Source organism: Pristiophorus japonicus, chromosome 4 (genome assembly GCF_044704955.1).
Source record: "Pristiophorus japonicus isolate sPriJap1 chromosome 4, sPriJap1.hap1, whole genome shotgun sequence".
In the NCBI taxonomy this organism is placed as follows: domain Eukaryota; kingdom Metazoa; phylum Chordata; class Chondrichthyes; family Pristiophoridae; genus Pristiophorus; species Pristiophorus japonicus.
In genome coordinates, this window is record NC_091980.1 from 178,872,758 (window position 1) to 178,894,356 (window position 21,599).

General features: G+C 47.7%; 1 protein-coding gene across 1 annotated transcript in view; it reads right to left on the reverse strand.

The window, feature by feature from the left end:
- Positions 1-21,599, reverse strand: part of LOC139262728 (regulator of G-protein signaling 6-like) — a 231,888-nt gene that overhangs the window by 35,386 nt on the left and 174,903 nt on the right. The window contains exon 14 of the mRNA XM_070877879.1: positions 846-1,032. Coding sequence (XP_070733980.1) covers positions 846-1,032 — 187 coding nt within the window. The remainder of the gene's footprint in view (positions 1-845; positions 1,033-21,599) is intronic.

A 21,599-nucleotide genomic window follows, 5' to 3' on the forward strand; every position in this document is an offset into this window, starting at 1 on the left:
AGTTAAAAAAGTATAGCTCAGGCAATATCGGCAACATCCAATTTGCTGCAGTGACTAAGTGACTATCTCTTTCAGAGCACCAGCACAGGCATGGGGGACAGAATGGCCTCTTTCAGTGCTATAAAATTCTATACCTTAGAAATGTGATTGTGCCGGAAGACAAGGACGCAGGGGGCAGGGAAAACACTGCTCATGCCTGTTGACATGGTCCCAGGAAGTAAATTAAATTCTTGGATCTCATTGTAATGAGGTGCCAATATCGCAGTTCATTGGCTGCATGGCTATGGTGTGGGGAGGGGGGGTGGTGGGGGAGGGGCCAAAATCAGGGTCTGTTCAGGACTGTTTGTTTCCTTCTGCAGCCAGAATGCAATTCCACTTTAAGAGATGCTGGCTGCTTTTAAGTGGCGTCAGAGATGCCCGATTGTCACCCGACACCTCCCAAACAGACGTGCAGTCAATGAATTGCCCAGGTAGTTCATTATAATGACTATGCAGCACGAATATTGCTTGCTGTCTGAAACAACACTAACAGTGCAGAGTCCCCCTGAGCACTCTACCCCCTGAGCGCCCCTTCCCCCGAGCATCTCGTTCCCTGAGCACCCTGCCCGCCCCTCCCTAGATCACCCAGCCCCCTGGGCACCCCGCCCCTTGAGCTCCCTGCCCTCGATCCCCGCCTCTTGAGCGCCCTGCCCCTGAACTAATTGAATGGAAGAACAGACTCGAGGGGTTAAATGTCAAATGTCAAACACTCAGGCATGACCAGCCATAATTTAATGTGGTCTGAAAAAATTCCAGTGTTTTAATTGTCATTGGTGCCATTAAATATAAAAAGAAACCTAACATACCTGTGCATCTTCAAAGGTGTACCGTCCTGGATCCTTGACATTCTGACTGGTTATCTCATATGAATGGGAATCCAGGTTGATAGCGCTGGGTGCCCCAGGAGCAAGAAATTCTTGCCAGGTTTCTTGAACCTTGTCCGGGACTTCCACAAGCGGACGTTTCTTCAGATCCTCTGCAGCTAACCAAAACCTGCAGAGGGAAGGAACGGACAGGAATTGGAACTGTGCCAAAAAGAAAAAAAGAATCTAAAGCAATTGATGAATCCAGTCTTTAACTAACTAACAATAAACTCATCGCTCCAACCCATTAATTTGCAAAAGATCCAAGTCTTTGATTAACCAGATTTAATCACTGCGCCTTATCATTTGCCTCATGATTTTGTCAAGTAAATAGTAAATCTAGAACTGGTAATATCTAAACATAACAGACAGATCCTATTAATAGATAATCCATAGTCAGTAAGTTATGTAAGGATAAGCAATGAGTTAGCAAAATATTTAACCAGGAAACCTGTAACATCTGTGCGGGAACAGTCCACATTCCCAAATTACCTGCATGCAATTCCGTGGATTTACTTCCAACAGTCTAGGGAATACTCTATAGTCCTTCACTGAAGATCAACTCTCCTCACCCAAAGGTCCATCTCAGACGTGACTATAGCTCTTATATACAGAATGCTTGTCTATCGCCTTTCTTGCATTCCTGGGAAGGGTAGAAGCAAAAGCTTGTTGACCACTAGTTTTTCACCTCTCTCTCCAAGTCACGGTCTATCTTGTTTTTCGATTTTATTGATACCACAATGGTTGTTGCTGCTCTGAACTTTTTATTCATCTTAGCTCCAAATATATTAACGCACAAGCTCTTCCTTCTAACCTCACTATCCTCACATGCTCTTCCTCTCTATCCTCATTATATCGTCCTCACTATCCTCACATGCTCTTCCTCTCTATCCTCACATTCTTTTCCTCACTATCCTCACTATATCGTCCTCACTATCCTCACATGCTCTATCCTCTCTATCCTCACTATATCGTCCTCAGTATCCTCATGTGCTTTTCCTCTCTATCCTCACATGCTCTTCCTCTCTATCCTCACTATATCGTCCTCACTATCCTCACATGCTCTTCCTCACTATCCTCACTATATCGTCCTCAGTATCCTCATGTGTTCTTCCTCTCTATCCTCACATGCTCTTCCTCTCTATCCTCACTATATCGTCCTTACTATCCTCACAAGTTCTTCCTCTCTATCCTCACCATGTTGAAACGAACCCTCATTGTAGCATTCCTTCAGCTAATACATCATTTTTTAGTGCGTCAAAGCTGTGAAACTCCTTACCTCCCTGAGTCCTCCTGCTATCTCTTACATGCCGGAACCATAGACAGGCTCTATCCTCTGGCAGATATGTGGCAGATGCAGTCCAACGCAATGAAATGTGAAGTAGCACATTTTGGGAAAAAGAAGAGATCTCGAGGGGGTGAAATTCAACTTCGACAGGGGTATAAAATGAGCAGCAATCAATAGAAATGGCCGATCCACCATACTCGCCGTGTACCCCCATCAAAACTGCATTTCATTTTAGCGATACGAGTACAAGCATAAAACACAATAAAGAAGGCAAATGAGATTTGGATTTTATATACAGGGGCATTAAAGACAAAAAAGTAAGGAAGTGATGTTGAATTTGTACAAGATATTGGTTGGGGCACAGCTGCAGTATGGCATGCAGTTCTCAATGCCCCATTATAGGATAAATATTTGGGCCTTCGAAAAGGTACAGTGCAGATTCAGTGCAATGATACTAGGAATGAGTTTCTAGTTATGAAGAGAGGCTTGAAACATTGAAGTTTTTTTTCACTGGGAAAGAGGTTAGTAGGGAGCCTAGTAGATGCAGAAAGATTTTGAGAAAATAAATAGCGAAGGTTGATTCCATTGGTTGACAGACAGTTACAAACATAAAAACATAAGAAATAGGAGCAGGAGTAGGCCATTTGGCCCCTCAAGCCTGCTCTGCCATTCAATAAGATCATGGCTGATCTGATCATGGACTCAGCTCCACTTCCCTGCCCGCTCCCCATAACCCTTGACTCCCTTATCATTCAAAAATCTGTCTACCTCCACATTAAATATATTCAATGACCCAGCCTCCACAGCTCTTTGGGGAAGAGAATTCCAAAGATTCACAACCCTCTGAGAGAAAAAATTCCTTCTCATTTCCATTTTAAATGGGCGATCCCTTATTTTGAAATCATGTCCCCTAGTTCTAGATTCCCCCACGAGGGGAAACATCCTCTCTGCATCTACCCTGTCAAGCCCCTTCAGAATCTTATATGTTTCAATAAGATCACCTCTCATTCTTCTAAACTCCAATGAGTATAAGCCCAACCTGCTCAACCTTCCTTCATAAGCCAACCCCTTCATTTCAGGAATCAACTGAGTGAACCTTCTCTGAACTGCTGCCAATGCCAGTATATCCCACCTTAAATAAGGAGACCGGAACTGTACGCAGCCCGCGTGGGAAGGGATTCACTCACTCATCCAGCCTGCTGACTCACCAGCGAATTCACACTGGGGAGAGACTGTTCACCTGCTCGGAGTGTGGGAAGGGATTCACTTGGTCATCCAATCTGCTAAAACACCAGTGAATTCACACTGGGGAGAAACCGTTCATCTGCTCTGAGTGTGGGAAGGGATTCACTCAGTCACCCACCCTGCTGAGACACCAGCAAGTTCACAAGTGACTGCAGGTGTTGGATTCTGCTGTTAATGCTGCTGTTATTCACATCCCTACTGAATCGTGTTCATTCTGTTCGTTAGCTTTTGTTTCTGCTGATGTTAATAACCCTTCAACTAGGCTGGAGTTTAATATTTTGATATTTCAAATAACAGTGTGTTGATATTTGATGTCTCCAAGATAAGAGGAGACTAACTGATGTCCTGTTACTGACTGCTCCATTTTTGATCGGGGACAGGAGCGGTGAGAGATCGGGACGCAGGAGCGTTGTGATTGGGGCCCAGGAGAGGCGAGGGTTTAGAGCCCAGGAGAGGCGTGAGCCCAGGGGCAGCAGGGACCAGCCCACACTGCGATCTGTGGATAGTGGGAGCATGTGTGCGCACTAGATGTGTGCAGCAGAGTTTGGTCTCCAGTTGTCTTGGTTAACCCTTGCCACTGGATCAAGACCTAACTCTGTCAAGCCCGTGTGGTGGCTGGTGTGTAACGGCCACCCCACGTTAAAAGAATCCACGCACAGGCACCTTCCACCCTTCAATATGTAGTTCAGGACCTAGAATGTCAGGTCCCTCATTGAAACACCTGTGAACTCATCCCTTTTTGGTGTGGAAGCGGGTCATCCTCGATATGAGGGACTGCCTAATACTAATACACAGTACTCCAGGTGTGGTCTCACCAATACCCTGTACAGTTGTAGCAGGACTTCCCCACTTATATACTCTATCCCCCTTCCTATAAAGGCCAACATTCCATTTGCCTCCCTAATTACTTGCTGTACCTGCATCCTAACTTTTTGTGTTTCATATACAAGGACCCCCAGATCCCTCGGTACTGCAGCATTTTGTAGTCTCTCTCCATTTAAATAAAGAGGTACACACCCAGGATTATCACAAAGAAGGAGGAAAAAATTAATTATTTTACACAGGAAGGGGTTATTAGAACATGGAGGCTAGAAATTGGGCTGTGTAGCATCCATTTTTCAGGTGTTATACAGCCTACTAAGGCCCGAAAATGGCGGGCAGGAAATGCACCGACCACCATTTTGGATCAGGACAAACAAGAGGCATCCTTCAGCTATGCCTCAGCAGGTGTTAGGCCTTTTGCATATGCAAATAAGGTGCCTAACATCTGTTTGAGGTCCCTGCTCTGACATTGGTTTGCCCTGAGGCAGCCAGCGCCATTGCGAGCTGCACTCAGGGAAACCAACCCAACTGAATCCTAACCAGCCAGGAAGGTAAACAGCATACCTGAATGTGGAGCCGGGTGGAACAGGAGTGCTATGATACTTCTCCAATATCACAACCACTTGGCCACTGCACCTGGTGTGAGGCAAACAAAAGGCCTCCCATTTTTGTTGCAAATAAAATAAGCATAAGAGGGAGAAGGGAATAGAGGGTTATCCTGATAGAGCTAGATGGGGAAGCTGAGAGGAGGCTCGAGTGGAGCATAAACACCAGTATGGACTGGTTGGGCTGAATGGACTGTTCCTGTGCTGTATATCCTACGTAATCCTATGTAAATACAGTGAGCAATGGCAACTTTAGAACTAATAACCTGTGATGTCCTGTGATGAAGTAGAAGGTTGTTACCCTGTGCTCAGCTCCTTGTTGATAATATACTTGCATCAGCTAAAACAGCTAAAGAATTTTTTTTTTAATCTGACCAAATGCTAATTTTAACAAACCGAATGGTAGCAGAGGAGGTGGCATCGAACACTCTGGACAATCGTCAACAGGAAGCCAGAATTACAGCACAACGTGAAGCAGCATCTACCGTACGACCAGATCTTTCTCATCTTGTAGCTCCCCGGAGAGTGAGTGCGCACCTGAATGATACTCAGCAGCAATCTGACGATGAGACCGACCTAGATGTTTTCGCAAGACAATCCTTGCACTTGCACACCAATCTGCTGGGTGCCATAGCAAGGGTGCCCTAGAGTCTCGATGCACTAGCTGTGAGGATGGAGGAGTCCGCCTCAACTATTGCTCATGCCTCTCAGCAGCCCACCGAGCCCATCTTTGGTAGATACCAATGGATGCTGGATACCAACAGTGACCATGGGGTCCCAGACATGGTGGTTGACACTGCAGTGGCCATTGAGCACCAGGCCAATGCTATTGTAAGCCCCCATAATCAAAGGTCATCAGTGCGTGGTATCCTGAGTCAGCTCTCTGGTGAATTGCAGTCGCAGACACTCTTGATGTAGAGGCAAATAGATTCAACGGTCAGACTGACTGCTGCCATTCGGTCTGGGACCACATCAGTTGAACGGGGATCTAACCTTGATGAACCAGGGCAGGAATCTGACCTGACACAGATTTCTGCTGATGATGATGCTCTGCCCCGGGGGAGTATCAGCCTGTTGGGCCAACTGGACCATGATGTCATTTCCCAGGACGACATCATTCTGCCTTCGCAGCTGCCGCTCTCTGCACCCCATCCACAAGAGTGCTCCAGCCATGCTGAGGTTATGCAGTCCGCAGCCGGGTCTTCCAGGGTCTGAGCTGGTCGGGGACGTCCTGCTAGGCCATCATGTGTGGTTGCGATCGAAGTCAGCAACCAAGTACCAGCCTTGCTGAAGGCCCTGAGACCCCATTGCGGAGGAGCAGTAGGCCTGGGAGGGGGGAGAAGGGAAAGGGTCGTAAAGCCCTCTTTAATACAAAGTAAAGACCTGTGGGAAGATAGCCACTTTTGCTCACCTTTTGAAGCTATGCCATGGGGCAGAAATTCCTCTCGAGGACTTCCTGCGGGCAAAGGACTAAATAATAGACAAAATGCTTACTTACCTGAAGCTGCTGCGCCTGGTTGAAATTGCGCGCTGAAAGCCGGCTTTTCCAATGACATCCCGGGTCCGTAGAAACTTCGTACCGGCCCGAGACATCGGAATTTCTACCCCATGAGCTTCTGGGCTAGAACTTCCACTTTTGAGCTTATTGCCCAAAAATGGGCGTTATTTCCGGCGTGGGCGGTAAAAAAGGGTTTTCAGATCGCCGGCTTCTCGCCCATTCTCAAAACACCTAGTTTACATTTTTGAAAATGGGCGTTACAGCGAGCGATATTAAATGGATGGTAGCGTTAAATTTTTTTGACCTTCTGCCGTAAGTATGGCCGTCCTTAGCAACGGCATGGCAACACTCGATTCCCACGATTCTGCAGGTCAAGGGTCACCATGACATGTGCAGAAGAGGAGACAGAGGGCGAGGGAGCTCAGAGGAACTGAAGGCGTGGCTGGGTGTGGTGTGCCTGCTTTGGGAAGAAGGAGGGAGACTTTAGAGCTTCACAGCAAGTAGGCAAATAAAAATTAGCTGTTACCAGCCACATATTTGACCGAATTTGCCCTAGAATGGAGGGAGAGGAGGAGGCATCACAGCACGCTGTGGAGACTGACGCTGGAGAGAGCAGAGGTGGGAGAGAAGCATTGGAGGCTGCAAAAGAGCCAGAAGGTTCTCGGACAAGGCAAATGCCTCCCTCCTACTGGAGGTCTAGTTACGCTGGGGTGATTTGACACAGGGAGGACGTGGGAAGCCCACCCCAAAGGCCTACCAGAAGATATGGACCGAGATAGCAGAGGTGGTCACATCGGCGACCAACGAGGTGCGTGAGTGCAATCAATGCCGCAAACGATGGAACGACCTTGTGGGATCCGCAAGAGTAAGTACTACATTGATTTACATGTACTTATGTATTTATATAATTTGATTTGTAAAAATCATGAGTGACTATCAGCAGATGTGAGATCTTGCACTTTTACCGGGAATGTTTTACTCAAAGCCTGTGGTTATGGTGTATGTCTTTAGGTAAAAAAATGATAATAATCATAATAATCATGGTTACATCTGTTGGTTATGTGTTGTATCAGTGTCTGTGACCACGTCGTCCTGCCACCTTTTACAGAAGAAGCTAAAGACGATAAGGTCCGTGCAGAGGCGAACGGGTGGGGGGCCACTAGTCCCCAGTGACATCACTAAGATAGAGAAGCGAGTGCTCGCACTCGTGGGAAAGCACACCCGGACAGCCACGGATGCATCTGTAGACCCTGAAGTGATGCCACGCTGAGTAAAGCTTACACCATTGCATGATGTAAAGTCAATAGATGCCACACCAACTCATATCCAAAGAATCATATATGATAGATGATTTCTCAAAGTGTCATAGGTCTGGATCAGTTCTTATGGAGTGGAGGGTAGCCAATGTAACCCCGCTTTATAAAAAAGGAGGGAGAGAGAAAATAGGGAATTATAGACCGGTCAGACTGACATCGGTAGTGGGTAAAATGATGGAATCAATTATTAAGGATGTCATAGCAGCACATTTGAAAAGAGGTGACATGATAGGTCCAAGTCTGCATGGATTTGTGAGAGTGAAATCATGCTTGACAAATCTTCTGGAATTTTTTGAGGATGTTTTCAGTGGAGTGGACAAGGGGGAACCAGTTGATGTGGTGTATTTGGACTTTCAGAAGGCTTTCGACAAGGTCCCACACAAGAGATTAATGTGCAAAGTTAAAGCACGTGGGATTGGGGGTAGTGTGCTGACGTGGATTGAGAACTGGTTGGCAGACAGGAAGCAAAGAGTTGGAGTAAATGGGTACTTTTCAGAATGGCAGGCAGTGACTAGTGGGGTACCGCAAGGTTCTGTGCTGGGGCCCCAGCTATTTACAATATACATTAATGATTTAGACGAGGGGATTAAATGTAGTATCTCCAAATTTGCAGATGACACTAAGTTGGGTGGCAGTGTGAGCTGCGAGGAGGGTGTTATGAGGCTGCAGAGTGACTTGGATAGGTTAGGTGAGTAGGCAAATGTATGGCAGATGAAGTATAATGTGGATAAATGTGAGGTTATCCACTTTGGTGGTAAAAACAGAGAGACAGACTATTATCTGAATGGTGACAGATTAGGAAATGGGGAGGTGCAATGAGACCTGGGTGTCATGGTACATCAGTCATTGAAGGTTGGCATGCAGGTACAGCAGGCGGTTAAGAAAGCAAATGGCATGTTGGCCTTCATAGCGAGGGGATTTGAGTACAGGGGCAGGGAGGTGTTATTACAGTTGTACAGAGCCTTGGTGAAACCACACCTGGAGTATTGTGTACCGTTTTGGTCTCCTAATCTGTTCTTGCTATTGAGGGAGTGCAGCGAAGGTTCACCAGACTGATTCCCGGGATGGCGGGACTGACATATCAAGAAAGACTGGATCAACTGGGCTTGTATTCACTGGAGTTCAGAAGAATGAGAGGGGATCTCATAGAAACATTTAAAATTCTGACGGGGTTAGACAAGTTAGATACAGGAAGAATGTTCCCAATGTTGGAGAAGTCCAGAACCAGGGGTCACAGTCTAAGGAAAGGGGTAAGCCATTTAGGACAGAGATGAGGAGAAACTTCTTCACCCAGAGAGTGGTGAACCTGTGGAATTCTCTACCACTGAAAGTTGTTGAGGCCAATTCACTAAATATATTCAAAAAGAAGTTAGATGTAGTCCTTACTACTAGGGGGATCAAGGGGTATGGCGAGAAAGCAGGAATGGGGCACTGAAGTTGCATGTTCAGCCATGAACTCAATGAATGGCGGTGCAGGCTCGAAGGGCCGAATGGCCTACTCCTGCACCTATTTTCTATGTTTCTAATGCTGGCCTAATGAAAATCATTGCAATGCACAATGTGTTGATGGTCATGAAATGTGATGTGTGCGATAATTTTGATAGCGCTGGTTCTTTTGTCGTGCATATGCTGTGTGTTGCGCTGGACTCACCTTGTCACCCTAGCACCCCCTTTCTCCTCTAACAACCTAATTTGTGTCTTGCAGCTCAGCCAGTAGCGCGGCCCCAGGCAAGCCCACAGAGGCCAGAAGGTGGGGGCGCAGGGCAGGAGTCGGCGGACTAACCTACTACATCTAGTGCTGAGGAGCTCCGATTGTCGCCTGTCAATCCATTGGGTCGTTCTCGACGGATGAGAGCGCGGACTTCGAAGAACCTGCCTCGCCACGCTCCAAAACCCATTCCACCCCAAGGCCATCTATTGGTCCTCCGGTCATTCCTGCCTCCACTCTGGAGGTGCCGGCCCCAAGCACCTCTCCACAGGGCACCCCATTTGTCCCCAGGACGGTGCCGACCCCACGGAGCTCCCATGGATGCGGCAGGTCTGTTCCACGAGCGCGACATGACAGCGGAGAGATGGTACAGTTGTCCAGGAGGACTGTAGACATTGGTGACCAGCTCATCGAAGCATTGGGGGGCATATCCTGGCACCTGGCCACCATGACCAAGTACATTCCGCGCATGGCGGAGTCCCTGGATGCGATAGCCAGGAACACTGTTGCCACAGGCCTCCCAGTGGTCCCAGAGCACGGCACTCCACCCCTAGGTTCCGCACCACCACTGTGAATGACAGATGAGAGCAAGGACCAAGATCCTCTTCTGCATTAGAGAATGTTGTCCCCTCGGCACCCCCCGCTCCCATACCCGTCCAACCAACGCATCTGCCTTCATCCCCCCCAATGAGGCACCGCCTGAGGAGCTCCTTGGCCAGGCGCCGTGGAGCGAGGAGGGGAAGGAGTAGAGGTGGGGAGAAGGAGAGGGGGGAAGGAAAGTGAGGTGCATGTACGCAGGTGATGGCTGTGTTATATCTCCATCTGGGTGTATGCAGTTTGTTGCAATGTATGGGGACTGGGGAATACGCTCCTGCTTTGCCTTTGTATTCTGTGTTGCTGGACATGTTGAACATGTGATTTATGTCAATGGTGGAAAAAGTGGGTGTGGACGGGGGCTGGGTGTTATTGGCTGTGATATTTATGAATTCAGACCAATGTTAGTATTAAACTTTTGTTACTGAACATAACCTTGTTGCACATTGTCTCAGATAGCTGGACCGTTACACACTGGTGATTCGTTACCATGAAAGCGTTAAATACAACTTTACATCAATCAATGTAAACTTTAACTGGCACCAAAGTGATGGGCACCATTGATGTCAAAGCTGCACACACACAGCAGTGTGTCAGCGTTGTCACTCACATCAGCGCTCCTTCAGTCAAATCTTTCCGATGTCAGCTCCTCATGTAAGAGTGGGATTTAACAAATGCCAGTCACACCACTGCTGTTTGTTCCGGTTAGTTCCACTTTTTGTGGGCGGTTTTTTGAGCGAGCGATATTGTGGGCGATATGTGTGCAAGGTGGTGAAATTGACAGTGGGCGATCTCCATGGCCGCTAGTTTGGGTAAATATGCTCTTTACGACAAAAAACAGTCGGCGGGTGTTAATACTGAATCTTGGCGTTAGTTCCGTTCGGAAAGTAATGCTGGGCGATATTATGGGCATTGAATTCGCCCATTCTGCTGATTCCGCCCAGAAAAAGTAGGCGGGTGGTGATATTTTTTCTCGCCGTTGGGAAAATAATGCTTGCCGATAAGTTTCCTAAAAAAGCCCGTCAGTTTCCATTTTGTGCCAAAATGGGCGATAAATGGGCGTTATATGTCATTTCAGCGGTAAAATGGGCATTAAGTTGGCGTTAAGCAGGCAAACAAAGTGGAGGATCTAGCCCCATGAAAAGGGCAGAGTTTTTAGGAGTCTTTTGACCAAATTACTAAGAAGTCCACGGAGGTTGTTTCTGTTTGCCCAATATGGAGTGCATACTTTCTGAGGGACACATCACTTAGCTGAGTTCAGAGAGATCAAGCGCACGTTGTTAAGAACCAAAGCTTAGAGATGTGTGCAGAGGTACTGCTGGATTCCAAGCAGCTAAAAGCACAGATTACCAGTACAGAGCACTGCCCAGTTATGACTAACCTACTCATTAGTATAGTGGCTTGTTCTCTGGAGCCGAGTAGGAAGAATCCCAGCGCTAAATGCCAAGACTATTCCACCAGCTTCCATTGATAGCCCAGATTGATTGTCAGTCATCATCAATTCCCTGGAGTCCTTCCTGGCTCAGGTGGCAGATTACCGAGGCTGCTCAGTTCTAATCTTCCATCACTAGACATCTCATCTTGGATCCAACTTGACCCCAGAAACGGTTTGCTTTTCTTCTGCTCAAGCAGCAAAGTTAATAGCTGGTCATTATGGGGCCGAAATTGCCCCCCCTCTTAAGCTCTATTGCAGCCTTTAAGAGACAGCAATGGAACGGATAGGCCTTACTGTCCAGATGCAAACGGATAGGCCGATCCTTCCAAAATTGCCCCCGAGCTGGGAGCGCCGCCTGTGCTGCTGCCCATTGGGAACACACCAACCCTACACCACTCGGCGGTGACCCCCGCGGGAAACAACCCTGTGCAGAATTGCCCTACAGGAGCGGCGCCGCCACCAATCGGTGCCACTGACAGTTTTCCCCGGCGGGAAGCTGTGTGTGGCTGGGTGGCGAGTCCACCCTTAAAGGGGAGGGCGTGCTGCCGGCTCCCCCATTTTATTTTAATTGTCGGCCCAACAATAGTGGCCGCGGGTTCAGCCGGGACGCCAGCAGGCAGCCCGGCACCCCCTCTTGGGTACCGGGGCCACTGGCCCAGCTGAAACCCTCCCTGGTGGCCCAGCGGGCCGAATTAAAGTAAATGCAGAGCTCGCAGCTGCCCTCCCCTTTAACTAAAGGGGAGGGACGTTGTGACGCATCAGTGCAACGCGGCACTTCCGCCCCGCAGCTGACCCTATCACCGCCCCGACCAGAAATGCACAACAAAGAGCTGAAAATCGGCGCAAAGGGCAGCAATCCATGGGGGCAGAGAAAAAAACTTCAACGTAGTGTGCGTACTTTCTGGTCGGGGGGTAACTTCAGCCCCAATATCTTCATAAACTCAGGTTTGAGCCAATAACAAGTGAATTGCTCACAAATGGCTTAATGAGGAGCACAACTCCCCATTAAATGTGCCAGGGCACTGCCAGTGCCCTCCTGACCACAACGTGGACTCAAACACACCATCCAGCTTACGATCGCCAACCCTGGTTGGATGAATTCCAGCATGTTCCATCCCGTGACCTCCCGCCTCCAACCCCCTGCCCCCCCCGCCCGCCCGGTCCCGCAATTGGTCGTGCGACACATCGATCCCCGCGATATCCCACCTTCCCATGCCAACTGGGCACTGGCCAGGCTCTTCCTTACCCAACTGGATGATTTTTAGGTAAACATTTTTTTTCCTCATCTCCGATATTTTTGTAATACACAAAAATGTTGAAAGGATATGAAAAAATACATCATTTTTTGAATGCCCCTATGATTTTTCCCTCGGGTTGCTTGCAGCAGTGTCAATATGATACATTCCTTTTCCCACATCCTGTGGTGTGTCAGTGAGATTGTTGATTTAATGCCAGTTGGTGCTGTGGACTGTTGTCCATGAAGGGACTGGCATAGAGACTGGCCAAGTGCATTTGTACTTTAAATCTTCACAGCTGGAAGTAAGAGGAGGCTGTTTTTGTTCGATAAATCTGGCCTGGATTCAAATCCAGCTCCAAGGTATGAGGAGAATGTACTAATCCTGCGCCATCCAGCCCGTCTCATCTGTGCCTTTGAAAGAATGACTGCTATTGAAATAAACAATGTCTGAAAATTAGCCTCTCTAATTCAGGAGTCTTTTGGTTCTTAGACACAAGTTTTAATCCTTGAATATTTATCACAGAATACAGTCTTCCGCCTCAGTTCTCTATGTCCTCTCTTGTGCATGTCAAGCATGGAGCCACACTGTGCAACAAAAGAATAATGAGAGTGCGTGTGTCAAACAAAGCAATGCAGACTCGATTTTCCAGTACAATGCTTAAACAACGCACTGGGTTTATGGCATTTGAATCCCTTTGTTATGTGATTACCTTGTGAAGCCAAGGTTATACTGTAGGCATGTATATAGATATATACGTGGATATAATCTCACCACAATTAGGTGGCGGTTTAATTCTGTCAGAAGCTATAACTGGAATTATGCGTCAATTCCACTGAAACACGCTGTATAAACTGTGATTTCAGCAAGGCCTTCTCCAGGAAATGACCCATCGCCAACAAGTGAGTGGGTTGAGTAACTCTGATTCCATTCAGTGGCTTGTTTTCCAGCAAAGTGCTGCTCCCTATCAGACACAAAATGGCTGCCTCACAGGACACTGCCTTAGATTGCTTTCACAATTGTTTATCTTTCAGCGATAAACTGCAAGTCACAATTGTGAAATGTTCTGCAAACAACTTTCCTGAGGGCACTTTCTAATCAAAGTGTCTAACGTATCTCACCTTCGCACTGTCTTAAGCGTTCAGTTAAAAAAAGTGAACTGGTGATGCATTGGCAACAGCAGTCAAGTTGTGGTTGTAGATCATGGGCTTAATTTTCCCCAAGCCCGGTTTCTGGCATATTGCCAGAGTTACGCCCGCTTTTCTCGGCCACAAATATGCCAGAAATATTTTGTCAAAGTTTCCCCAATGTATAATTCAAATTTGGTGCCATGCAGCGAGTCCAGTCACCTCGGGGGGTGGAGCCTGCTGTCTGCGTTGAAAAACGAAGTTGCACCTTCTGCGCATGCGCCGAAAAAAGTTATGTTTTTGATGTCGTTCCAATGGACGCGCATGCTCAGTACAGCTCAGATTTGGTAATCGTCCATTTTAAAGAGCCAGTTGTGTGTGTGAGAAGGCGTGCTGTGTGAGAGCATTGGAAAAATCGCAGCTGGAGCAATACAAGATGCAACGCGGTGCAAGGACCAAGGATTTCTTTCAGGAAGAAGTGGAGGCACTAGTTACTGTGATTGAGGCCAGATGGCAGGAGCTGGACACCAGCACAGGTCACATAAAAGTTCCACCCAAAGAAATGAAGAAACGTTGGAACCAAGTTGCAGAAGATTACTGTGCAGTGGTGACCACCACAAGATCTGGAGGCCAGTGTAAAAAGAAATGGCAGGACCTTGGTCAAGTAGTTAGTGTAAGTAATATTTTCATTTATTCAATGCAATTGGAAATGTGACCAGCTGTATATGTCCCACCCAGCAGAAAGACACCCTCTCTAAAAAGTTGCATTTTCATCTTTGCAGAGGAAGGTGGCACATAATAAAAGGGAAAGAACTCGAACAGGAGGAGGCCTGGCAAATCTGCACCCACTGATACCCTTGGAAGAGCGGGTCGCTGCTTTGATGGGTCATGCCTGGAAAAAAGCAATCAGTACTGCACAAGCTGGGCCCACACTCGAGGGAGAGGGTAAGTCCTGCAAATTTATCATGGTCCTTCAAATCAGCCTGCTGCCTGGCCTGCGATGTGTGAGCCTACTCATGTCACCCACCCTGCCCCCTCCTCTGCTGCTAACCATTTGACTGTTCTGTTATATTTTGCAGAATTTGAGGCCAACCCTGATGATGCAGAAGAAGATTCAGACAAGGACAAGCCTGAAGAGGAGAACATCTTCCAATCCAACTCTCCAGTCTAATAACATGAGGGTAAGGGGGAGGGTGAGGGGTTGGAGCTGGATGTAGCTCCCACTGTTGTACTGACTTTGGAGGAGGTGCCGCTCATGGAGGTGACAGCCCCTTCTGTGACTAGTGGTTTGAGTGTTGGTGGGACATTCCATGGTTTCACACCTTCCGAGGTTACGGGTCCCAGTGTTGTGGTGCAGCGAGGCACACCCAGGACCCCACCGTCCCAGGCTGTGGGTCCCAGTGTTGGGATGTGAGCCACACCCGTGGGGAGGAGGGGAAGGAGAGCTTGACCGCGCTCTCCTGAGGTGCAGGATCTAACAGATGTGGTTCAGATGATGGCAATAAGTAGGGAGAGCATTGACCTTACCCGATCACTCCTGGAAGCCATCAGTGGGGTGAGTGATGAGGTAGCAGGACTGTCGGGAGAATAACAGCAAATACACGAGAAATGGGAACGCTGTCCGGGACCATCAGTGAGGGAATAGTGGCCATGAGGGAGGGAATTCAGAGGTAGTGCGAACCACGTCACAGACCATGAGGGGGGGAATGTTGCAGCTAGTTCAGACAGTTTTGCTCAACATGAGGGAGGGAATGTTGCAGGACGTTGAGACACTGTCGGGGCACATGAGGGACGGCATGTTGGAGTTAGCTGCTGCAATAAGGGCACACACCCAGACCCCGCGCCCATTGGCAGAATCAATTGTCACTCCCACTCCAATCCCCACACCTGCCTCTGAAGAGCCCCAAGCCGGGCCCTCCAACTTGCCGCCTGACGCTGACGCCCCCCCCCCCCACCCTCAAGAGGTGCGCAGTACCCGAGATGTTAGAAAGAATAAGCTTGGTACCAAACCCAGAAACACTGCGCCACCGTCTACGGGCAGGGGTGGTGGAGTTTCCAAGACCAAGCGCCGTGGGCGGTCTTAGAAAAAAGGGAGGGGGGGAGGCGGGTGCAGCCTTTCTTTGCTGCTGTTATTATTATTGTTACTGTTGTAACTGTTCCTCAAATTAAAAGTTTTTTGTAAGTTATGTAAATTTATAAGTTTATAAGTAATCTTAAAGTTTGTAAGTGATCTTAAAGAGTGATCTTAAAGTAAAGTTTGATACAAGAATAATTTTATTAAACTTGTTACTGTAAACTTTTGAATAAAATATATTTTACATTAAAACTGAATCATGTTCCATTAACACAACACAACATTACGGAACAGCTACAAACAGTAAACATGTCCATGTGGAATAGTTGTCACTGAGCCTTCAGGCATCAGTAAAGCGTTCACGGATGAGCTGCTGGCGCAAAGTTCGAGCAATCGTTAAAGGGGCATGATGACCCGCCCTCCTCCACCGTCGTACTCCGGCCTCAGGCACTTGCATGGCTTCCTCATCCTCGTCGTCCTCCTCCTGCTCGTCACCTGCATCTTCCACATCATTATCATCAGCCACTCTCACCGCAGGTGGGTCTTCCACTGCCAGGTGCTGCTGCCTCATGATGGCTAAGTTATGCAGCATGCAGCACACAACAGTGAACTGACCAACAATCTCAGGGGAGTACAGCAAGTAGCCTCCGGAATGGTACGAACGCCTGTCTCGATATACCCGTGGTGGGTAAGGCCTCCTGCCCAGCACTATGATGCAGAAGGCTCGCACAAGGTATGGCATTCTCAGTTTTGCCCCCATACTTAAATTTACCCTTTGAAAGAAGCTCAAAACGGCAGGAAAGCAGGCAGCACAGGTTCGCAGTTGTATCTCTCCAGGTCTGTATGGATGGACCACAACCAAAGCTCTTGTACCTTCTCCTCTCTCCCTCCACCCCCATCCCTTGAGTCTTGTGACTTCTCTCTCTCCATCCCCAGGCTCCAAGCCTTCTGATCGGCACCTCGCTCTCTCACTCTCCTCTCTCCCCCCCCCCCCACCCTCGGTCCCCCAGCCTTTAATAATTGGAGTGACTTCTCTCTCTCCCTTACTCCTCCCCGGGTTCCAAGCCTTCCGATCGACATCTCCCTCCCTCTCCTCGCCACCATCCCCCACCCCCCAGCCTTTACTAATTGGAGTCTTGTGACTTCTTTCTCTCCCTCCTCCTCCCCGGGCTCCAAGCTTTCCGATCAGCACCTCGTTCTCTCTCTCCCTCCCCACCCCCACTCCCCTCATTGCAATCTTCAGTGCAGAAGGCACCTGGCTCCCTGGACTCCAAGCCTTCCGATCGGCACCTCACTCTCTCTCTCTCTCTCTCTCTCGCCTTCCTCCCTCCCCCTCTCCGCCCTGGCCTTGTTTTGTAGCCGAGCCCTGAGCTCCTGTGTCCGGGCGCGAGGCCGATTCTGCCGGCCAAAGCAACGACCCTCCAGCCCTGCTTCAAGACGTTTGGTGATGGCGTGTGAGTGAGTACAAAAAAAAGAGAAAACTTCTGAAATACAACAAATTTACACTTCTACATTAACAGGTTAAAAAAAAAGGTTGAACTTTATTATTGATTTTGACAGTGTTCTTGACTCCCTCGAAAATCTTCGATTTAAAAACAATGGCGTCTTTCAGCGCCGATTTCTCAATGTGCGCTGGTTTTCTTAACTCACCAGAAGGTTTTTCGGGAGTGGCCAGATACGCCGACCGAAGAGAAAAAAATGTTGGCCAAACTGCGAACAATTGAAAAAACAGGCGCAGGCATGACGTAAAAAAAAAAAAGTTGGCCTAGAAAAATCGTAACTAAGTCAGTTACGCCGACGCAGATCGCAGGGGGAAACTTGGAAAAAAATAAACACGCCAGAAAAAAGGGCGCGCGCCAAAAAAACGTCGCAAATGACCGGGGAAAATTGAGCCCAATGCAACTCTGGCTTACTGAAAGTTAAACCACTAGTAAAGCATGAAGAAACCATTTGTCATGAGGCTCCCAACGTCATTTGATGACTTTCTTCAGTAAACCAGTGAGCCTGTAAACCATTTGTCCTTATGTACTCACTATTGAAACATTTATGAGAGTTGTGCAACTTAGCAGTTTATGTGGTACAGTGGCAGGGTAAGTGCCATTTCAAGCACTCCTCCCTTTCAAAATACATTTTACTTTCTCCACCTCACTCTTCACTTACCCTGGGTTAAATACCACTCCCTGACCCAGAACATGAGCAAAGGGACCACGTTCTCTGGCTCCAGGAAAGCTGTACTTTGGCCAAGCACTCCGAGGTGGCTGACAGTAGCCCAGTGGTGACCATCCCTTTGATTTCCTCTCATCACTGGCTGTACTGAGCAAGCGCCCCTGATTGCAGAGTTGGGATGGTGAATCCACCACATGAGGGGCTGTGTGTTTGAGGCCTAGCTATTCCATTCTGTGATAAGTGTTTTAGAGGAACATCTACTTTAAAGAAAAGAAAAACTTGTATCGATACAGTACCTTTCATGACCTCAGGACGTCCCAAAGCGCTTTACAGCCAATGAAGAACTTTTGAAGCATAGTCACTGTGTTTATGTAGGACTGTGTGAAACTGTTGCACATATCTCTGCTATAAAAATGGTCTTTATATAAGGAAAGAGATGAGCAATATCCATGAATTAAGCCTATCATTTGACAAGAGTCTTGGGAGACAGTGGCTCTCATGGCTCCTTTACAGCCGCTGGCATGCCTAACTTGCACAATGTTCCAGCGCAGAAACAGGCCATTCAGCCCATCAAACAGGCCATTCAGCCTATCAAACAGGCCTTTCAGTCCATCAAACAGGCCATTCAGTCCATCAAACAGGCCATTCAGCCCATGAAACAGGCCATTCAGCCCATCAAACAGGACTTTCAATTCATCAAACAGGCCATTCAGCCTATCAAACAGGCTTTTCAGTCCATCAAACAGGCCATTCAACCCATCAAACAGGCCTTTCAGTTCATCAAACAAGGCCATTCAGCCCATCAAACAGGCATTCAGCCCATCAAACAGGCCTTTCAATCCATCAAACAGGCCATTCAGCCCATCTGTGCTAGTGTTCTATGCTTTTTTTGTTCATTCTCATAGATGTGGGCTTTGCTTGCAAGGCTGGTAGTAATTGCCCTTCCCTAGTTGCCCTCGAGAAGGTAGTGATGAGCCGCCTTCTTGAACCACTGCAGTCCGTGTGGTGAAGGTACTCCCACAATATCATTAGGAAGGGAGTTCCAGGATTTTACCAATGATGATGAAGGAACGGCGATATGTGTGCAAGTCAGGATGGTGTGTGACTTGGAGGGGAACATGGAGCTGATGGTGTTCCCATCCTCCTGCTGCCCTTGTTCTTCTAGGTGGTGGAGGTCATAGGTTTGGGGCGTGGGAAGAAGCCTTGGTGAGTTGTTGCCGTGTATGCTGTAGATAGTACATACTGCAACACAGTACGCCAGAAGGAGTAGATGTCTAAGTTAATGGATGAAGTGTCATGGATGGAGCTTCTTCAGCTTTGTTGCAGCTGGAGCCATCCAGGCAAGACGAGAATATTCCATCACTCTTCTGTCATGCCTTGTAAATAGTGGAGAGGCTTTGGGGCATTAGGAACTGAGGCACTCGCCACAGAATACAGATGTTGTCCAGGTCTTGCTGCAAGGACCACTTTATTATCGGAGGAATTGTGAATGAAGCTGAACGCTGTGCTATCATCAGCGAACAACCCACTTCTGACATGATGGAGGGAAGGTCAGTGATGAAGCAGCTGAAGATAGTTGGGTCTAAGACGCTGCCCTGAGAAACTCCTACAGTGATGTCCTGGAGCTGAGATGATTGGCCTCCAACAATTACAACCATCTTTCTTTGTGCTAGGTATGAATCCAGCCAGTGGAGAGTTTTCCCCCATTAACTTCAGTTTTACTTAGGCTGCTTGATGCCACACTCTGTCAAAAGCAGCCTATATGTCAAAGGCAGTCACTCTCACCTCACCTCTGGAATTCAGCCGTAATGGGCTTGGCAGCTGAGTAGTCCTGGCAGAACCCAAGCTGAGCATTAGTGAGCAAGTTATTGATAAGTATGTGCTGCTTGATAGCACTGTTGATAACTCCTTCCATCACTTTGCTGATGATTGAAAATAGACTGATGATTGTATGTGGTAATTGGCCAGGTTGGATTAGTCCTACTTTTTGTGGACAGGACATACCTGGAACAGCTTGGCTCGAGGCGTGGCTAGTTCTGGAGAACAGATCTTCAGCACTACAGCCAGGATATTGTAGGCCTTTGCTGTGTCCAGTGCACTCAGCCATGTCACGTGGAATAAATTGAATTTGCTGAAGACTGAAATCTGTGATGGTGGGGAACTCTGGAGGAGGCCAAGAAGGATCATCCACTTGCCATTTCTGGCTGAAAATTGTTGCGAATGCTTCAGCCTTGGCCATCTGGCTTGATGTTAATGGTAGAGTGAGGGATATGCCAGACCATGAGGTTACAGATTGTGGTGGAATATAATTCTGCTGCTGAAGATGACTCACAGCACCTCATTAATGCCCAATTTCAAGCTGCTAGATCTTTTCCTAATCTATCCCACTTAGCACGGTGGTAGTGCCATATGACAGAATGGAGGATGTCCACAGTGTGAAGATGGAACTTGGTCTCCACAAGGACTCTGCAGTGGTTATCCTATCGATACTGTCATGGACAGATGCATTGGTGAGGACAAGGTCAAGGAGGTTATTCTCTTGTGTTAGTTCTCTGACTACCTGCTGCAAGCCCAATCTGGCATCTATGTCCTTCAGGACTCGGCCAGCTCAGTCAGTGGCGGTACTACCAAGCCACTCTTGATGATGGACATTGAAGTTCCCCATCCAGAGTACATTCTGTGCCCTTGCTACCCTCAGTGCTTCTTCCAAGTGATGTTCAACATGGAGGAGTACTGATTCATCAGCTGAGGGAGAGCAAAAGGTTTCTTTGACCTGAAGCCAGAATATTTCATGGGGTCCAGAGTCAATGTTGAGGATTTCCAGGGCCACTCCTACCAGACTGCATACCACTGTGCCCCCACCTCTGATTACCCTGCTCCTGGGGCTATGGATCGTCTGAGTATAGCATATTGGGCGGTGAGGGTTCCACACTCATATGGGAGCCTGCTCAATTTTCTATCCATTAATTTAAATGGATCGAGGCTCTATTAGTTGCATGCAGTCCACCCTATCTGACTTTCCTCTGTGCAGCATGCAGATGATCCAATACATGGAAATCTGCCTCGATTCTCATTACACCGACTCCTTCACAAACTCACCTTTTTCGAGGACTTCCAAAACTGTGAAGCTCTTTCACCTCACTCAGAATTCCTTTCCTCCTAAATTCTATAGGCATTTATATTGGCATTACTCAACCACGACTTCTTGCTTTATCTTGTCTTTAAGCTCAGTGTCACCTAAACACTACTTTAAGATTCATCTCTTCTTCCATACTCTTTTAACATCAGTGCCTTGAACTCTGAGCCTTAGGTTTTTGCCAAGGTACCAAAATAAAACTGGTGAGAAAACTAGGTTTTTCATTGCCAAAGTGTTGGTGTACTTGATTTTTTAAAATATTGTATGTAAAGTAGGGCAGGAGATTTCTTTGCCCATGTTTGACCTGAAGCCATGAGATTTCATAGAGCGCAGAGTCAATATTGAGGACTCCCAGAACCACTCCTATCTGACAGTATACCATTGTGCTGCCACCTCTGATTTCCCTGATCCTGGGGCTATTGCATTGCCTGGGAGCAAGTTCCCTCCT